This window comes from Nannospalax galili, unplaced genomic scaffold, assembly GCF_000622305.1.
Source record: "Nannospalax galili isolate Female #2095 unplaced genomic scaffold, S.galili_v1.0 scaffold158, whole genome shotgun sequence".
In the NCBI taxonomy this organism is placed as follows: domain Eukaryota; kingdom Metazoa; phylum Chordata; class Mammalia; order Rodentia; family Spalacidae; genus Nannospalax; species Nannospalax galili.
The window spans coordinates 6,138,917-6,156,725 of NW_008345290.1; the positions used below are offsets into that span (position 1 = coordinate 6,138,917).

The window sequence follows — 17,809 nt, forward strand, 5'->3', positions numbered from 1 at the left end:
ATATTAATTTTAAATTAGCATGCAAAGTGATAGGTTTCATTATGGCATTTTATACATATGTGTCTTCATACTTTGTTCTAATGGTAGTATTTTATATATAATAGGAAACAAATATGTACAAGTAATCTGCCTTAGTCTAGATTTTGGGTCATTAGCACGAGGAGTAAGCAACTGGAATGGCTCACCCTGATTGGAAGTAACAGTGCATCACAAACTCCTGCCAATTTTGTATGGGATGGAGGCTGGTGGGACCATCTCGGACAAGGGTCAGCAAACCTTTTCTATAAAGGGCCAGGTAGAACCTGTCTGAGGCTTTGTGGGCCATGAGTGCCAGGCATGCTGCAGAACCCATGGCTGCTGTGGTAGAGCGAGAGCAGCATAGACCATGGCAGATGAATGAATGTGATTGAGTTCCACGAAACTACTTGCAAAGACGGGAGGCTGACCGGATTGGGCCCACACACTAGGGTTTACTCTTGATCTTGAAGATAGTCACCCTTCTTGTCTGATTTATTCCAGATTCTGTTAGGCTCCCAGTTTAGCTGTGAATGCATCGAAGAAGTGAAGGAACATGTAGCCATCGTTTAATGTCGTTATTAAAATAACTAATTGGTATACTGGATACCCAAACACCGCCCTTTAAACTTTTCTTTTTTTTCTCCCTCCCTCCCTCCCTCTCTCCCTCACTTCTTTCTTTCCTTCTTCCTTTGTTTCTTTCTTTCTTAAGTCTCCAACTTTGATAATAAGCCAAGTAAAAGCTCTGATTTTTTTGGTGAGCCCAACACTTGGGAGGTAGAGATAGGAGAATCTCAGGGTCAATCTCGGCCATATAGTGAGTTCAAGGCAGCCTGGACTACATAAGAGCCTGTCTTAATACCCACCCACCTCAAAAAGAAAAAAAAAGGGGGGAAAGAAAAAAAGAGTAAGCATTTGAAATAAAGTGAAATTATTTAGTTGCCTTTTAATCACCTCTAAAGTGCTTGTGAACCCTTATCACAAAGGTCAGGGAATCATGAAATTTAATTATTTTCAGGAGATCATGAAAGTGTAGACTATTCTGTGTTAATAAATTGCATGCTATGAATTCAGGAATCTCTCTCTTTGGTGTCATACATGATGGAACTCCACAAATACTATTTTTGGTGGTGTTCTGGTGTTTCTCTAACATGTTAGTAAATTGACAATGAATCAGTCTTGACTCAGTGGAGGGCAGAGACAGGCGTATGGATTTAGAGGAACTCACTTAGTTAGTGATCTCGGAGTAGTCTGATACTAAAAAGGCTTCTGTGTGTTGTACAATAAAAGTGGACAGTGGAGTGGAACTTGTATAAACTCCCTTAGGGGCTGTGCCCAGGAGCTTTGAGGACACAGAAGCTGGGAATTGACAAGCTTAAATGAACCTCAAGGGAAATAATACTAGATGACTCTGAAATGTCGATATTTACTTGGAGTTTTAAACTAGTATATGATAGAGTTGGGTGATTCATCACATATCTTCTCCTGACCCTGTCCTGTCATTGAAGGACTCACAGATGAACCTTACTCTGGTACTGGTATCAGGCGGATGTTTGTTACTGACATCCACAATTGACTGTGAGCCCAGAAATTGGGGATTTAAATTGGTCCAGCCTGTACTGGTGATGTCAGGAGTCCCTGCCCAGGACTCTCTAGGGGGAGGACCCTGAGAGGATGCTTGCTCAGGCCTTGTTAAGGCTCTCATTCTGGTGTTATAGCCTGCTGTCTTGGTCCCCAAGGATGGCATTAGAGTGAGGCTATGGTGTGCTTTGAAATCCTCTCCAAGAATGCCACAGTGCCATGACATCTTCTTCTTTGCCTTGTTTCTGTGTCAGCAGAGGGGGCTAGATGTAGTCCTGTGGCCTACTTGCAGGTGAATCCCTTAATCTCTCTGCAACCAGGAACTGTGCCCTATGTTTCATGGGGACAGCTTACAAGTGAATGCTCAAAATCACTTTGATTTTCAAAGAAAATCAACTGTTGATCTTATTCATTGGCAGAATATTTTCTAAATAATAAAAATCTTAGTGGAAAAAACAGTTTCTCAATTAACAATATAAAGATTATGAAGTGGAATTTCATAAAAATAAATACAAAAATAGAGGGTTTTTTGTAGTTTTTTTGGGGTGGGGGTGGGGGTAGAGGTAGGGTTGGGTTTGGTGATATAGGACTTCTCTCTGTAGCCTAGATTGCCTGGAATTCAGTGTGTAGCCTAGGCTGGCCTCAAACTGGTGGCAGTCCTCCTGCCCCAGCCTTTTGAGTGCTTGGATTATAGGTGTGAGCCACCAGCCCTGGGTTAGATGGCCTTATTCTTTTTTAACCAGTAGACACAAATGTTTGTGAGCTTCATGTTTTACCCATAGGAGAATATTTACTCATTCTGTGTTTACCCAAAGGACAGCATTATGGCTTAGCTTAGGCTGGGGACTCTGAACCTGTTTTCTCACAAGTCTGTCTCAGGGCTGCTTCAAGGAAACAAACAATGAGTGACTAACATCATTAACCACACTTCATATCACCCAGTTTTGCCACTTAAGAAGCTAGAGTTGAAATCACTTTCCTCAGCAGAGCCAGGGTTGGCATTTAGATCTCCTTGTCATGTGTGCTGATGCTCCCAGCCCACTCTTCTGACTCAAATCACACACACCTTGCATGTTTAGTGGGGCAGGAGAGTGCAGTTCTCGTTAGTGGTGATTTGGGGATACCCAGTAATACAGAGATGCAGACCTCCATGTTGCCTTGCTACAGGCCATGGGAAGTTGACATGCATCTACAAAGGCCACTGTGGGGATGGTGATCCTGAACAGCTTGCATTTTAGGAGTTTTTAAAAGTTTTTTGTTACTGGTTTTATTTTGAGATGTGGTTTTATTATGTAGCCCAGGCTGGCCTTGAACTCTGGGTCCTCCTGCCCCAGCCCCCTGAGTGCTAGGATTCCAGCATAGGCCAGCATGCCGGCCCGACAGAACTGTTTTTCAATGATTATCCTTGGAAACAATACCCATAGTTAGGAGAGGGAGGGCTCCTTCAGGATGTAGGGTGTGGCCTAGCCATGCTCCACCAGGGATAACACTGCTCATTCATGCTCTCTGATTTCTTCAGGGCTGAAACTGGTGAGCTACATGTATGATTTCACAGTGCTGACACAGTGGAAATACATTTTTGATGGTCTACCTCCTACTTAGAGTGAATATTAGGATTGTATTACGAGTTACACATAAAGGAAGTGATATTTCCTTTGAGTGAGGCTTGTGCTTTTCTGTCTTTCTATCCAGACAAATAGCATGTGTTTTACAATGAAGACATCTTGTGTACGAAGAAGGTACAGAGAATTTGTATGGTTGAGGCAGAGACTGCAAAGCAATGCACTGCTGGTGTAAGTGGTTTAAAGAGCATATTTTTTATCATGACAGTCTGTAACCAATGAGATGTGTAAGGTATGAGGTAGTTTGTAGGCTTTCTCCTGACTGCAGAGTATTGCTTCTAGTTTGTTCTGTGGCATTTAAACCTGATTTAAAATTGATCACTTGAGAGCCAGGTGTGGTGGCACATGCCTTTAATCCCAGCACATGGGAGGCAGAGGCAGGTGGATCTCTGTGAGTTCAAGGCCAGCCTGGTCTATATAGTGAGTTCCAGGACAGCTGGGCTACAGGGAGACCCTGTCTCAAAAAACAAAACAAAAATAAAATAAAATTGATCATTTGGTTTCATTGACTTCTATGGATATTGACCATGAAAGTCTCCAGAAATATTTAAAGACAGATTTTCCTTTAAGTTGATATTTTACAATAATAATTATATAGTAGCCATGTGACAATTATTACCATGCATAATTTGCCTTTACTTTGAGGAATTTCTCTAACTAAGTCTCTAGGTCATTTATTTATCTCTCTCTCTCTCTCTCTCTCTCTCTCTCTCTCTCTCTCTCTCTGTGTGTGTGCATAAGACAAGTGCCAGAACTTCCATCTAAAAATCTGTTTTTCAACATGAACAATCGCCAGCATGTTGATCAGCGTCGTCAGGGTTTGGAAGATTTCCTCAGAAAGTAAGTATGGAGAAACTCCAGCAGCCAGGCTGGAGATGTGAGCACAGTGGTGCTGTGTGAGAAACTGCTTTTCTGAAATGCTAGTTCTGCTGGCCAGCAGCCTCACAAGTTATTTCCTGCATTAGAGCACCATCTTGTGGCTCAAATTGTATGGTACATATATGAACAGAGCCTCCTAGAGTGGAAACAATGGATGTTATACTCTTAAATGTAAAGTAGATATAGTGGTGGTTCACACTTGTAATTACAGCACTCAGGAGGCTGAGGCAGGAGGATCGCTGTGAATCTGAGGCCACCCTGGGCTATATAGTGAGTTCTAGGCAAGCTTGTCTCAAAACAAACCCAAACCAACAGCAATATCTTCACACAGAGGAATGACAGCCATAGCACTAAGAGCAAAGCAGATAGATTACTTGGAAATTTGGCTAACAGAGCAAATTTTTCTGGGAAATAAATGTGCCTTGTTATAATCTTTAAAACTGTCCTCAGTTACAGCATTAGAATTGACAGGCCCTTCCTAGCTGCTCTAACCGAACGGCTTAATTAAGCCGGTCATTTGTAAAGGAGAGTGTGGTGGTGTTTGAGCAGTCTCAGTGGGCTGACTCTGGATTATGCTGTGATGGTGCACTGGAATCCACACGGGTATGATTTCCCTTTGTCTCACTTGTTCTCTGGAATATTAATATGCTCATCCCATAGTAGGCTTGTCCCACATTGGTTTGCACACAGATTCTGAGTCCAGGCTGCTGTGGTTCAACTCCTGGCTCTGCCACTCACTAGCTGGAGCTTGGGCAATCTTTGCTCTCCTCTGTGCCTGTGTTTTCTCATCTATAAAATGGGACAATAGTGTTATCTTCTCCATAACGACTGAGAGGATTAAGTAGGTTAATGACTGTAGTGCATTCACTGCAGTATCTGGTAGCCTGATGTCTGAGTGTTGGCCATTATTATTTTAATGCATTCAAGAGCTGAAATAGCCGTGAATTTATTTTTCCATATTATATATAAGGAAGTAGGTGGAATCATGTGAGTATAAGAGGCAGGGCTCAGTCTTCTGAATGTCCATTTTTTCTAGAGGCTGTGGAATCTGGGACTGTCTCCTTTGAGTTCACTAAATAGGACCCAGAGCTGGCCTGAAATATACTGCTTTTCCCCATATGGCTCACTCATAAAGGCCTAGGTATTAAGCATGCACATGAATATGAATATTTTCTATTAGAATGACATAGTGCCTTTCCTTTGATGGGGTCATTGAGATGTGCAGAAAGCTTGAGGCTTATAAATTGAGTGAGGGCAGCGAAAAGACAAGAAACCAGAGGAATCACTCTGAAAAGAGCCCGGATGAACTTGTTAGTGCAGCAGAATCCTCCAAAACATTATAGTGGTGTTCTCTGAGGTGTCACAAGCATGACAGAACAAAGAGCTGGTCAAGTTTTTTCTGATCTTCCCTTTGGGGACTGCTCTGATTTTTAATTGTTGTCGCTACAGTGCCCAGGTGGCTGATGGCTTCTCCCTGAAGATGTAGCCCAGGTTCACAGAGTGGTCTCTTGTCCAGATGCTGCCCCAGGGAAACTGCAGCCTGGCCACCACCAGGGAGCCCTGGGCTGGGGCAAGCTGATCCCACAACCTGCTTAGCAGGAGGCAGCTATTTGGGTACTGCAGGCTAAAAGACAACAAGTGTTTTTGTGTTTATTTCACTAGGTAAGACCTGGATACCAATCCCTCTGCTGTTTATTTTTTTCCTGGTCTTTGAGACAAGGTCTCATGTAGCATAGGTTGCCTCAAACTTGCTATGTACCTGAGTCTGGCCTTGAACTCCTGATCTCCTGCCCTAAGTGCTGAGATTACAGGTGTGTACTACCATGCCCAGTTTCTGTTTTTGTTTTATTTTGTTTCTCCCACTGTTTTAAGTGCTGTCTTCTCACAATTGATCTAACAAAGTTAAGGCCCTAGTAAGGCCCCTTTTGCTCCCATGGGATTATGCTTGTGCAGTTTATTTTTGCACAGTATGTCCTTTGGATGTTCATTAGCTGTGTATGACACATGACACAGTGGCGAGCATCCTGGTTCAACAGCTTAAGCAACTGGGGTCTAAGTCTCCCATCAGTCCTGGCTCTTGATGTTTTCCTAGCTATGGAAACTGGAAATGTCACTGAATTCTTTTGAGGCTGCTAATTCCTTAGTTGTCTGTAGCATGGGGTAGAAAGCCCAGGCAGCATTGCCATCCTTGCTGGGTGGTTGTGCTGTTTTGGTAATTAACTGCTCAGCAAGAACTCTGAAAACTGTGCAGACCCTTCATGTAGCCAGCTGTGTGCCAAGTATAGAGGCCCATTGCACAAAATGACAGATCTTTTATCCCCAAGAAGCACTGTGTGTATATCAGGTCTGTGGCTAGATTCATTAAAATTGGATCTGGATTTCCATCTGGCTGTCAGATCATGGAGCGGGCAGGTAGCTCTCCTGTGATGTTATGTGCTCCACTATGGCATGAGAACATTTGTCTCTAGATGAATTAGCTTCACATTAAAAATGAAAGCAGGTAAAGGTGATTCCCACCAAATCTGATGACCTGAGCTCTATCCCTGAACCCACATGGTCAAAGGAGAAAACTGATTCCTGAAAGTTGTCCTCTGACTTACATATTGCATGCGGCAGCGTGCATGCACACTTTCCTTACAATAAATAAACATTTTAAAAAAGAAATCTGGTGTTTCTCTGTGGTTTAAATCTGAAGGAAACAAGGATTCTAAAACCACCCAGTTGGCGTTGGACCTAATTCAACTGCTGAGCATCTTGTTTCTGTGTCATAGTCCCATGCACAGCTCTCTTGTTCAAATGTCCATGTCTTTACCTCTAGAGTAGAGCCCCTCCTATATTCAGCCCAAGCCTACTCAGGGCACTGGATGAGACAGGCATTTTAGGACTATGTCTGACTCTGCCTTGGTGGCCTTTGAGGCATCACTAGTTACCATTAAGTAGGGTCATTCAGTAGTAGTTGGCCCCTTGTTTGGAGGAGGACCTCTGGAATCAACGCATTAAAATGTAAAATATGGAGCTGGAAAGATGGCTCAGCAGTTAGGAGCACTGGCTGCTCTTGCAGAGGACCCAGATTCAATTCCCAGCACCCACATGGCAGCTAACAATGGATTATAACTTCAGTTCCAGGGGATCTGATGCCCTCTTCTGGCCTCCACAGGCATTGAATACATAGGTGTACTTACATGCAGGCAAAACACTCAGATACATAAATTGAAATAAATAAATAAAAATTTAAAGATGTAAAAAATGCTTGTGTTACAGACTTTCAGTATATATTTAAAAATTTATTTTTATGTAAATTTTGAAGTTGTTCAAATTTTATAAAAGCAAAAACATCTCTGCATGTGTGTACATGTATATCATGCAAAATGTAATTTTAATATTATGGTCATTTGTAAAATAATATGTACTAATATAAGTAAAATACATTCAGGCAGATTTTCATATATGAATTAGAAACTTGTTCCTTTGACTAGTTGTCAAATGAGAATATATTAGCTACTGAACACTTGATATATGTTTGCCATTTAATAGGTTTTATTTCAGTATTCAACAATCTTAGGAATTGGGTATTATCTCAGCCGTGTAAGTAAGGAAATTTTTTTTTTTTTTTTGGTTTTTTTGAGACAGGGTCTCCCTGTAGCCCCAGCTGTCCTGGAACCCACTATGTAGACCAGGCTAGCTTTGAACTCACAGAGATCTGCCTGCCTCTGCCTCCCGAGTGCTGGGATTAAAGGTGTGCACCACCATGCCCGGCTGTAAGTAAGGAAATTACAGGAAAGGTAGTGGTGCCGTGTTCCAGGAACTGGCAAGTTTATGACTGGCAGAACTCCCATTACTAGCTGAATTTGTCACTGTTAATTTGAGATTTTTCAAACATATTTATTTTTCCTTGTGACTGTAATCTGGTTTTTTTTCTTTCTCTTAATTTTAAATTTTAAGCCCCCATAATAATTATGGAAAAAGAAAGTTATAGACTAGAATTATAAACTTCGTTGGTAAGTCTCCAACTATGAATAGAATTCCTATTAAATTTCTAGGTTTAGTGAAAAGAATGGGAGCTGACTTTCCTTTACTGAATGCATCCATTAATAAGTGTATGTGTACCCTACAATTTAGACTTTATAAGGTGGAGATGTATACGTGTGTGTGTGTGTACACACACATATATTTGTTATTTTGAGGCAGCCCGGGCTGTGTTGTGGAGGATGACTTTGAATAACTGATCCTTCTGCCCTTCTGTCTCTTCCTCTCAAATGCTGGGAGTATGAATGTATGCCAACTATACTATGATTTTACATTTTCTTAAAGTTTTTTACAAACAAAAGACTGCCATAGAAACACTACAGCTAGTTTTACACACACACACACACACACACACACACACACACACACACACCACACACTTTTTTATGTTAAGTCTTTGTGTTCAATAGAGGGCACTACAGCATAAGTTCATGAATATCTTTCAATGAAAATTTGTAGGTTTCATTTTTTTTTTCTCACAGTAAGAGGTAAATAGACTGAGTTAACTTTTTTCAACATCAAACTGCTAACCTTGGAGGTGCTAAGCAGATGTGTGGAGACAATGTTATACTGACTTCAGTAGACTCAGGACATCCTCAGTTAGAATTAAATGATTTGGTGTAACCACATATTGTTCTCAACTGAACCACTATACAATACACCCAATAAAATCATGTTAAGGAAAACCAGACTTTGAACTGTGTCCAATTGAGAGGAAAAATGGGTTTTGTTTTGTCTAATTTAAAGTTACTGTGGGGGAAGGAGTAGCTTTTGACTTGCGTCGTAAATATATTTTCATAAATTCCTTTAAAATTATATAGGCTGGCTTTTTAAAACTCCTTCTATAAAGGCTTAAAACAACATACGTTTATTTTTATGGACTCTTCTAACAATGACATCTTATAGACTGTTTTACAGAGTATTCTTTATATTAGGTTTGAAGTTGATTTTCTACTATTAGATTTGCTTGTAGAAAATGTGACACAAATATGACTAAGGAAAAAATAGGATTTTCTGTTATGATGGTGGTAGGCGCAGCACACCTGGGTAGACAGTAAAACAAATATTGTTCAGAATGAAGTATTATTCATGCCCTCTGAACCTGATAAAAGTTAACGTTTTTTTTTAATTAAAAATGTGTTTTCAATATATATTTTTAATGTAAATTAAACTATTTTAAGTTTTATTATTTTTTGCTCAAGTACTGCTTTGGCTAGTCTGGAATTCTTGATCCTCCTGCCTCAGACTCTTAAGTGCTGAGATTATAGGCATGTATCATCACTTCTTGCTCTAAAATTTCCATTTAAAATTTTATAATGTAAACTATCTGATGGCCAATAAAAGCATGAATACATTTTTAAATAGTCTTTTACTTGTTTCAAACTTATACTGGTGAAGACTGGAGGCAGAAAATTAATCAAGATAGAAGAGATTTAAAAAACCAAATCACATTAGCAGGCACACTGTTTTTGATCTGGGCCTATGTGAGTATTCAGATGTCCCCTCCCCCCAAATCATCTTTCCTCCTCTTCCCTAACGTGGGCAATGTGGCCTGTCCTTTCGCTCTCTTTACCCTCGTGTCCTCCAGGGGGCAGTATTCAGCAGAAAACTGGGAAACAAGGAGTCCAGTGTACAGTAAAATTGGAAATTGAATTATAGCTCAAGAAAAAGGACAGTAGCCTTGAGGTCTCGACCAACCTGGACTCTGATCACTTTTGTTTGCTGTATCCATGTGTTAGGTTACCAGCAAGTTAATAACAGCACATGAGCAGTTCAAGGCTCAGTGGGATTGCTTTAGACATGAAATAAAGCTAAAATGAATTTGTGTCCAATATCATTGGCATTAAGGCTCATTATTTTTGTGGTGTAATGCCTCAAACCACCTAAAATCAATTTTAAAGATTATCCGTTATTTTATAAAGAAAATAAAACACATTTCCAACAGAAACAAAGCAGTGCTTACAATCCTAGGAACAGTTACTTGTTCTGTGGCTGGCAGGAAACTACCGGCAGGAGGCCACAGGAAATGCTCTGCTCAAACTCCACAGCGACTGACTCCAAGTTCGTGTTAGTGGGTTGTTACCAAATAACTCATTCCTAATTTGAAGTATTTAGGGTAAGAACAGCAAACATTTGTAAATGTGGGAGATAAATCTTCAAGCAGGAAAAGGATTTACTACTTGGCTACTTGTATTTGGTAAATGAATCTTTATCATGTGACATGGTCATCTTTGGGGAGAACTGGGCAGAGGACACAGGAAGTACTGAGCAGCTTTGCTTGAGATCTTCCCTTGCAAAAGCTCAAAACTCTTGCTTTTGTTTTTAGCAAAGAGTTCTTTTTTTTCCTCCTCATGTTATATTCATAGTCTGTAGAAGCAGAGGGACAGCTAGACCCGACTGTATGGGTGTAGGCATCTGCCTTTCTGAAGACACAACTGTTATTTGGAAGAAAAAGGTGGTGCTGTAATGACCTTGGTGTTTAACTAAATTGATATTAATGGCCAGAAGAGAATTATTTTTCTAATTAATTGTTTAAACATGCAGGATATAAAGTAAGGTTCATTTGATCTGAGATACATGGTCTATTTTTCATAGATCTCCATGTGAAAAAAAAAATCCCATGTCGGACGAAATTATACTTGGGCTGTAGTGTTTCACTTCCTGCATGTGGTCTAGTGCCTCTGGTTATATCATTTGGTGAACTGTTAAAAGAGACTAAATTATCTTATGTCAAAAATCTTAGCAAAAAAGATGTGACACCAGTTTCTGTTTAAGTGTACTTGTATACTCTTGACTTGATTTCCTATTTGAAGACATGCATTTCAGAAAAAAATACTTACTGGTAATATGAATTTGACCATGCTAGATTTTTGCTACAAAGTTCATTTTCAATTCTCTATGTAGTTCTGATACATTTAGTGGAAATCTGTGATGTCTTTGTAAACTTATTTCTTATGTGGGAAGGTCCAGAATGTACTTAACACTAAAGTATCTTATTTGGGAAAACTGCCGGGATCAAGTTCATTCTGTTGCTTGTTTTGGCACCAGAGATGTAAGGCTGCTGAAGAAATTAGAGAAATTTCTAGTCCATCTTAGGTATTTAAAAAAAGCCACGTTTCCAGTGAGCCCTTGCAAACAAGTACATAGTAAACTTGTAAAGTTTTAAAATGTAGAACATGCTGAGAAGTGTATTGACTTTTTCATTAATTTTTAATGTAGTTGAAAGTTTTGATGTTTCATGACAGCATATCCAATAAAGACCGCTCACTGACACACTGTTGGCAGTAAATTTTTTTAAGCAGACTAAATTTCTATGACCATATAAGCAAAATATTTCCATAATTAATCCACATGGTCTTAACAGATGGTTAAATTGAAGAAATGTCCTTGAAGTTATTCTTTTAACAGATGTTCTTAACTATTAGCTTCATGTTTTTACTCACCTAAATTTCCAAATAATTGAATAAAAGTTAACATATGCTTTCATCCCTTTAATGGGCAGAGCCCATCATCTATGCAAAGTTTGTCACAGTGGAGGAATGACTTCAGAGGCACATTTCTGAGGGTTCTCTCTTCTACACACTCTGACTGTTCCTGCTCAGTGATTCTTTTTTCTTTTGCACAGAGTCCTGCAGAATGCACTTTTGCTCTCTGATAGCAGCCTGCACCTCTTCCTGCAGAGCCATCTGAACTCCGAGGACATTGAGGCATGCGTTTCTGGGCAGACCAAGTACTCGGTGGAGGAAGCAATTCACAAGTTTGCCTTGATGAACAGACGTTTTCCTGAAGAAGACGAAGAAGGGAAAAAAGACAACGATGTAGATTATGATTCAGAGAGGTATTTCCTTGCACTTTAATGTATATATGTGTTTATGTAACACACAGTACCCACATGTGTGCATGTACATACATATACACATTTTGCTTTTTTGTTGATGTAATACTAAGATAATGAAAAAATTAATTGACTGAGATTTTATTGAGCTGTGACAGCTCATCATAGCCGTCTTCACACACACCTCCACACTGAATTAATGAATGCACTAGAAATTCAATTATCTGCATTCTGATTATGTGACTTTCATTTAGTCAGACTTGAATTATTCGCGTTTAAATTATCTAGCTAAAAAAATATCCAACTGCACTCCAAATGGCTAATTAAAAGTCCAAATTTCCTGTCTCTCTTTGTGACTGGAGATAATTAAAGTTCTCCTCTGTTACTCAGGCTTTGAGTGTGTTGTGAAAACCAATTTCCTCCTTTTATTATTTTCCCCCTCTCTTCTTTTCCAGTTCATCCTCTGGGCTTGGACTCAGCAGTGATGACAGCAGTTCACATGGATGTAAAACAAGTGCAGCTCTGCAGGAGTCTTGAAAAGGAAGTCTAGTGCTACCACCTTAGGAAAAGCAAATTGTGTCCAGCCAGGGAGAAGAAAGCTTGCTCAATATATTCTTACCTAATGCTCACTGTCTCATTCTTAGGTAGTTAAACTCTTAAAGGCAGTGGGTTGTTTATTAGTGGTATGTATTTTTATGTTGTCTAATCTTAGCCAAGCCTCTGTATAAAGCTATAGAGTCCATGAATGCTATACCATCCTTTATTGCCAGGTATTACTAGTAAACACGATCCTACTAAAATGAAATGATTTATATGTTATATATATAAGAAGAAAATCCAGTTGGTCCTACTGCATTTTAAAGAGCCAGGTGTATTGGTAGCACTTAAATCCAGACAGAGCACTCCTGAGAATTAGTGGGGCAGTTGCCATAAACACGACGTGTCCATGCTACCCACTGTGCTGTGGTGCAGAGTGACAGCAAGCGGATGGCCTCTCTGACATGTGGCTTCTGTTCTGAGAATATCTCAACACTGGCAAATACTTAGGTTTGGGGTGTTTGATTGAAATATTTCAGAGTATTTAAATTTTTCAGTATTCTCCTTCACATATAAATGGAAAATATGTCTTATGAATAGAGACGTATTGAAATAATGTTTACATCTTAGGAATAAAGACAGAAATAGTGCTAGTAATTTTGCTTAAATTTTCAGTATGTAGATTTAGACGTACATTTTATTGTTCAAATCAGCTCAGACATGGTTTCTGGCAACAGTTCATCCTCATTGTCTAATTAGAATGGCATGTTAGTGATTTATTTTCTGAGCAAATGTGTAATTTTTTTTTCACCAGGTAATCTTCATTATCAGTGGTGGCTCCTCACTACTTATTTTTAAAAATTAATACATTTAATTTTACCCATAAATATTCCAAGAATTTTGGAACAGATGCCAACTCAATAATTTCAGAATTCATTATTTGTTATTCATTCTTTTAGAAGCCCCCTTTCTATGTATCTACCTGAAGATTGACTTAATTTTAATAAAATATCTTTTTCTTAGTGGCCCAAAAATAAGATGTCTTGGAAAAACTCCTTTGAACCTCCAGTTTCAGATGAGGCATCATTTTTCTGAGCTAATTCACCAAGTTTCTTCCTGGTGGAATAGGGTGAAGTTTCTCTGCAAGGCTAGCTGGAAGGTATTTCACAAAACTGGGATAACTTGTTGCTTTAATAGAACAGGACTCACAGTCACTGGCAGCAAAGGCTGCTGCAAAAAGCAGCCACTTTATTTTAATTGGGAGTTTGAAAGTTATTCTATTAATAAAAAGCTATTGAAGTATACTTTGAAATGCTTATTTCAAAAGCTGGCCAAAAAGAAACAGAAAAATTAAATTAAGGATAATAATGGTTTCTTTAATTTCTCCTTGTTTTAGTTTGGTCCAAAACATTATTAAACTTTTGTAAGTATTTTGATTTAATGTTCTTAGATCCTGTTACTTTACTTTATAATATTCGTTATCTTAATACAGGAAGCAAAAGAAAAAGATTTAGCAATTCCTTATTACCTTGCTGACATGTGAAGTTTGCCATCTGTGCCTTGCAGAGCAATCCCAGTCCCTCAGCAGTGTATATGAATGCAAAATATTTCTGTTTCAGCCCTTTTGAAAAGCATATACTGTACCATCAATTGTCATGTTATTTTTGATGATGTTAACATAGCCCAAAAAATTAATATTAAGTAATGCTTATTATTTGCTATGTAAACTTCATGAGATCATTGTTTTCACATTAAACATGAAAAAAACCCAGCTTCATTGAATCACTTATTTTATAGAAGAGAAGATATTTCTTCTGATTAGATTTAAATTCAGTGTTTTTTGAATTATTGGCGATGTCTTATGAAGAACTTTGCTAAAACTTGGTTTAATCTTTGCTTTGGTTCCATGTTATTGGTTCTGGCTTGGCTGTTCTGATATCTAAGCACTTGCTTCTTAAAAATGACATCTTGGAGCTAAGGTATTTAAAGATGAACTTCAGTTCTCAATGGGTAGCTCACTTTTTTAAATTTTTATGTCATTTCTTTAAAACCTTTCTTTAGGTAAAGAAAGCATTATACATGTAACTGAATAGATAAGCTGTTAATACTATTTTTTTTTAGTTGTTAATACTATTTTTAACGTGAATTAAGTTTTAGGAATCCTAATTCTGGATGCCTTATGATTTATGTTCAGCAAAACTCTGTTTTTCTGGCTAACTCTGAAAGGGTAGACTGTACACACCTCTAAAGTCAGCTTATGTGTTTTGTGTTGAGGTTCACTTTATATGTGGCCCAAAGATGTCAACAAAGAAAGTCAACAACCTGTTACTTAAGGCTTCTTTGGAAGAAAGTGATTTTTATTCCAATTAAAATTTTCAGCTTAAAAAAAAAAATCACAAATGTTTGTCTTGAATCACTTGTCATTCTTTACAATACTAAATATATATTGTCAGAACTTTTCAAGCCTAGATCACATTTTATATAATAATTAAATACAAAAAGTTATATATGTCAGAAAAGTAAAAGAATAAAATGTCTTTCATATGACATTAAGAATTTAAATAAATTCATTTAGCTTAGCCATGTTATACCAAATAATGGTGAAATGGATGTTTTGAACTCAGTTTCTATATTTTTGATGGTTTAAGGGTTTATCTTTGAGTCAATGTATACAATAAGGTTTTCAGGGTTTGATCTTTTTATGGAAGACCTCAAATTTTAGGACAAAAATTAGAAATGCTTATTCGGTTTCTAGTCTTCCCTCTTAATATTTAAATTACTTAACTGGTATCTGATGAATACCATGTAGCGACTTTTCAACAGAGGAAACTATTTCAATACAGGTTTGTGCTTTTGTTTTGGAATAGACTTTTTTTTTTTCCAGTTTGCTATATGTAAACATCTTCAAATATAAAATGTCTGAAATTAGTGATTGCAACTTGACATTCATTCAAAGCATAGATACAGTTTTCTTTGCAAGTAAACGTAGTAAGAAATTAAGCCATTTTTAATAAAGTGGCGTTCAAAACATTTAGACGGATATAACTAAACCATTCCTTTCGAGTTCGACAAAGCTACAAGAGATTTTGGCTCTGTTCTTTGCCAAATGCATCCCACAGCCTAGTCACCTTTGTCTCTTCAAGTCAGACACAACTACTCTTCCCTTTTGCTGGAAACTTTTCTAGATTTTCGTTATGAACAGTGCATCGGACACTAATTTATTTTAGCTGTGCAAAGTCTGGTAGTTAATGACCCTTTCTCTTCAAAATTCCAAAGGAGAGAGGGAGAGGGAGGAAGGGAGGGAGGGAGGGAAGGAGTGAGGGAGAGCGCAAAATTTTCTGCTGAATTCAAATTCTGATCTAAAGAGTAAATGGTTTCTGCTAAAGAGGAAAAGACCCTTTCTCCACCGACAGACGTGCATAATTCATCCAAATCCCCAGGCCGCTTCGGCGGACCCTGGGGTTGCTTTGCGGGTTCCTTACCTCTGGGCCTTCTTTATAGCTCTGCCCCCCCACCCCCGCCGGTGCTCCCGCCGCTGGCCTGTGGGCGTCCCGCACACGCGCGCCCCCGCTCCCTCCCGTCGGGGCCTGCTCCGCCCGCGGCGGCGACTGAGTGGCACGTAGCGAGCCAACCGGCCTTGGTCCCGTAACCCATGGCAACCGCCCTGGTAACCCATAGCAACTGCGCTGCTGCAAGGGGGAAAAAAAAAAAAAAAAAAAGCGGGGCGGCGGGTGGAGAGCGGGAACTGCCACAAAGGGACGCGATGCCACGCTGTCGCGCCTGCCCACCTGCTTCGAGCCTCCCAGCGGCCAGGCAGTAAAGAGAAATAAAGCAGCCCCACAGAAGGGCCGCACTGGGCACCATGACCCGGGTTCCACGCGTCGGGGCCCTGCAGGGCTCTGGGCACGCGTGGCCGGCGCTCAGGGAGGCGGCGCTCGGGCCTTTGTTCTGCGGATGCCATGGCGGGCTGCAGCCGATCCACGCGTGTAAACGCCCGTGCGCAGCGCCGCGTGCATTATTAACCCCACTCCCCCACCATCCCGGAGCCTGGAACCTTCCTGAGGGCGCGCCGCGTGCCCTGTCTCATCTGGACAGAGCGGGTGATTGCGCCGGTGGCCAGGCTGGGCCGCTGGGGAGAGGCGCGTGCTTCCGCGGCCCTGCGTGGGGCTGGGTGCTGGTGCAGGGGGCGCGGGTCGGTGCAGGCCTGGGCCGCTGGAGGCTGAGCCTTCCTGGGATGGAGGGGCGCCGCCCGGGACTCGCGGTGCAGAGCCGCCGGCGGGCGGACGGGGGCGCTGTCGGGCCGGCGGGGGGGCCCAGGATCAGGCTGGTTGCGTCTGCAGCGGCCCCTGTGGAAGGAACCTGCTGCCCACGTAGGTCTCGTTATTTGCCCACAGCGTCATCTGCTTGCTCATGTGTTTGCCAGACTGCAGGCCGCGGTGACACGGTTCAGGAAACAGCAGCAGGACCGGTTCCTCTCCCAGGGTTCCTAGGTGCATCAGGCCGCAAAGAGATGCAGTGATGCGGAGCAAGAGATGGGACTAGGATACTAGAGGGTACAGTTTTAGATTGAGTTCAACCAGCTGTGATTCCAAATGCATTTTGATGTTTGAGAAACAAAAGGTTCGCCCTGCGGGTGATTTTGAGGTCCTGAGTCCTCAGTTCTATCCTCGGTTTGTGTATATCAGCTGCAAATCCAAACAGGAAAGCCTTCAGGAGCTTGCTTTTCAAAGGCCTACACAAGTACAAAGCACACTGTATAATTTGCCCTCTTTTTCGTAGCTCCATGGACTACACATTTAATAATACTCTAGTGCCCGACCAGAGAAGCTGGTTATGTGGAGTCCTGTCTTAATCCTTTCATTACAAAGGGGTCCCTTCAGCTGTTTTTTGCTGCTCCTGAGCTTAGGAAATTCCATTTGTTTTCACAAACCTGAACTTTCTGGCGTCTTCCTGCAGAGCATGTGTACAGAAAAGTCTGTGTGACCTGTTAGAGGCAGAGCACCACCTCCAGCACAGTCGTGTATTGGAACCCATGCTTTCATTTCGGTTTTTTTTTTTTTAACAAAAGCAATTACAGAAAAGTGCAAATTTAACGTGTGACATTTAACATTTTACCGTGCTAGGCAGCCTCCACTTAAATGGGGCCTTTCTGCAGAACAACAGGAGCCAAAAGGCCTTGTGTCATGGAGTAATGTAAGACACAATCTGGGCTGCAAACGCACAATGAATCGGGAAGGATTTATGTAATTAATTGACCAGTCTTAACCTGTTATCGTGATGTAAGGAATTTGGAACTCATTAATTTGGGCTCTGA

The 17,809-nt window shown here is 40.4% G+C and overlaps 1 protein-coding gene across 3 annotated transcripts in view; it reads left to right on the forward strand.

The window, feature by feature from the left end:
• The window catches only part of Snx10 (sorting nexin 10), a 71,506-nt gene extending 57,240 nt beyond the window's left edge, over positions 1–14,266 (forward strand). For all 3 annotated transcript variants that reach the window (XM_008841497.2, XM_008841496.2, XM_029567564.1), the window contains 4 exons: positions 3,289–3,389; positions 3,960–4,058; positions 11,749–11,961; positions 12,414–14,266. In XM_008841497.2, coding sequence (XP_008839719.1) covers positions 3,289–3,389; positions 3,960–4,058; positions 11,749–11,961; positions 12,414–12,495 — 495 coding nt within the window. In that variant the 3' untranslated portion in view covers positions 12,496–14,266. The remainder of the gene's footprint in view (positions 1–3,288; positions 3,390–3,959; positions 4,059–11,748; positions 11,962–12,413) is intronic.
• The last annotated feature ends 3,543 nt before the right edge of the window (positions 14,267–17,809 follow it).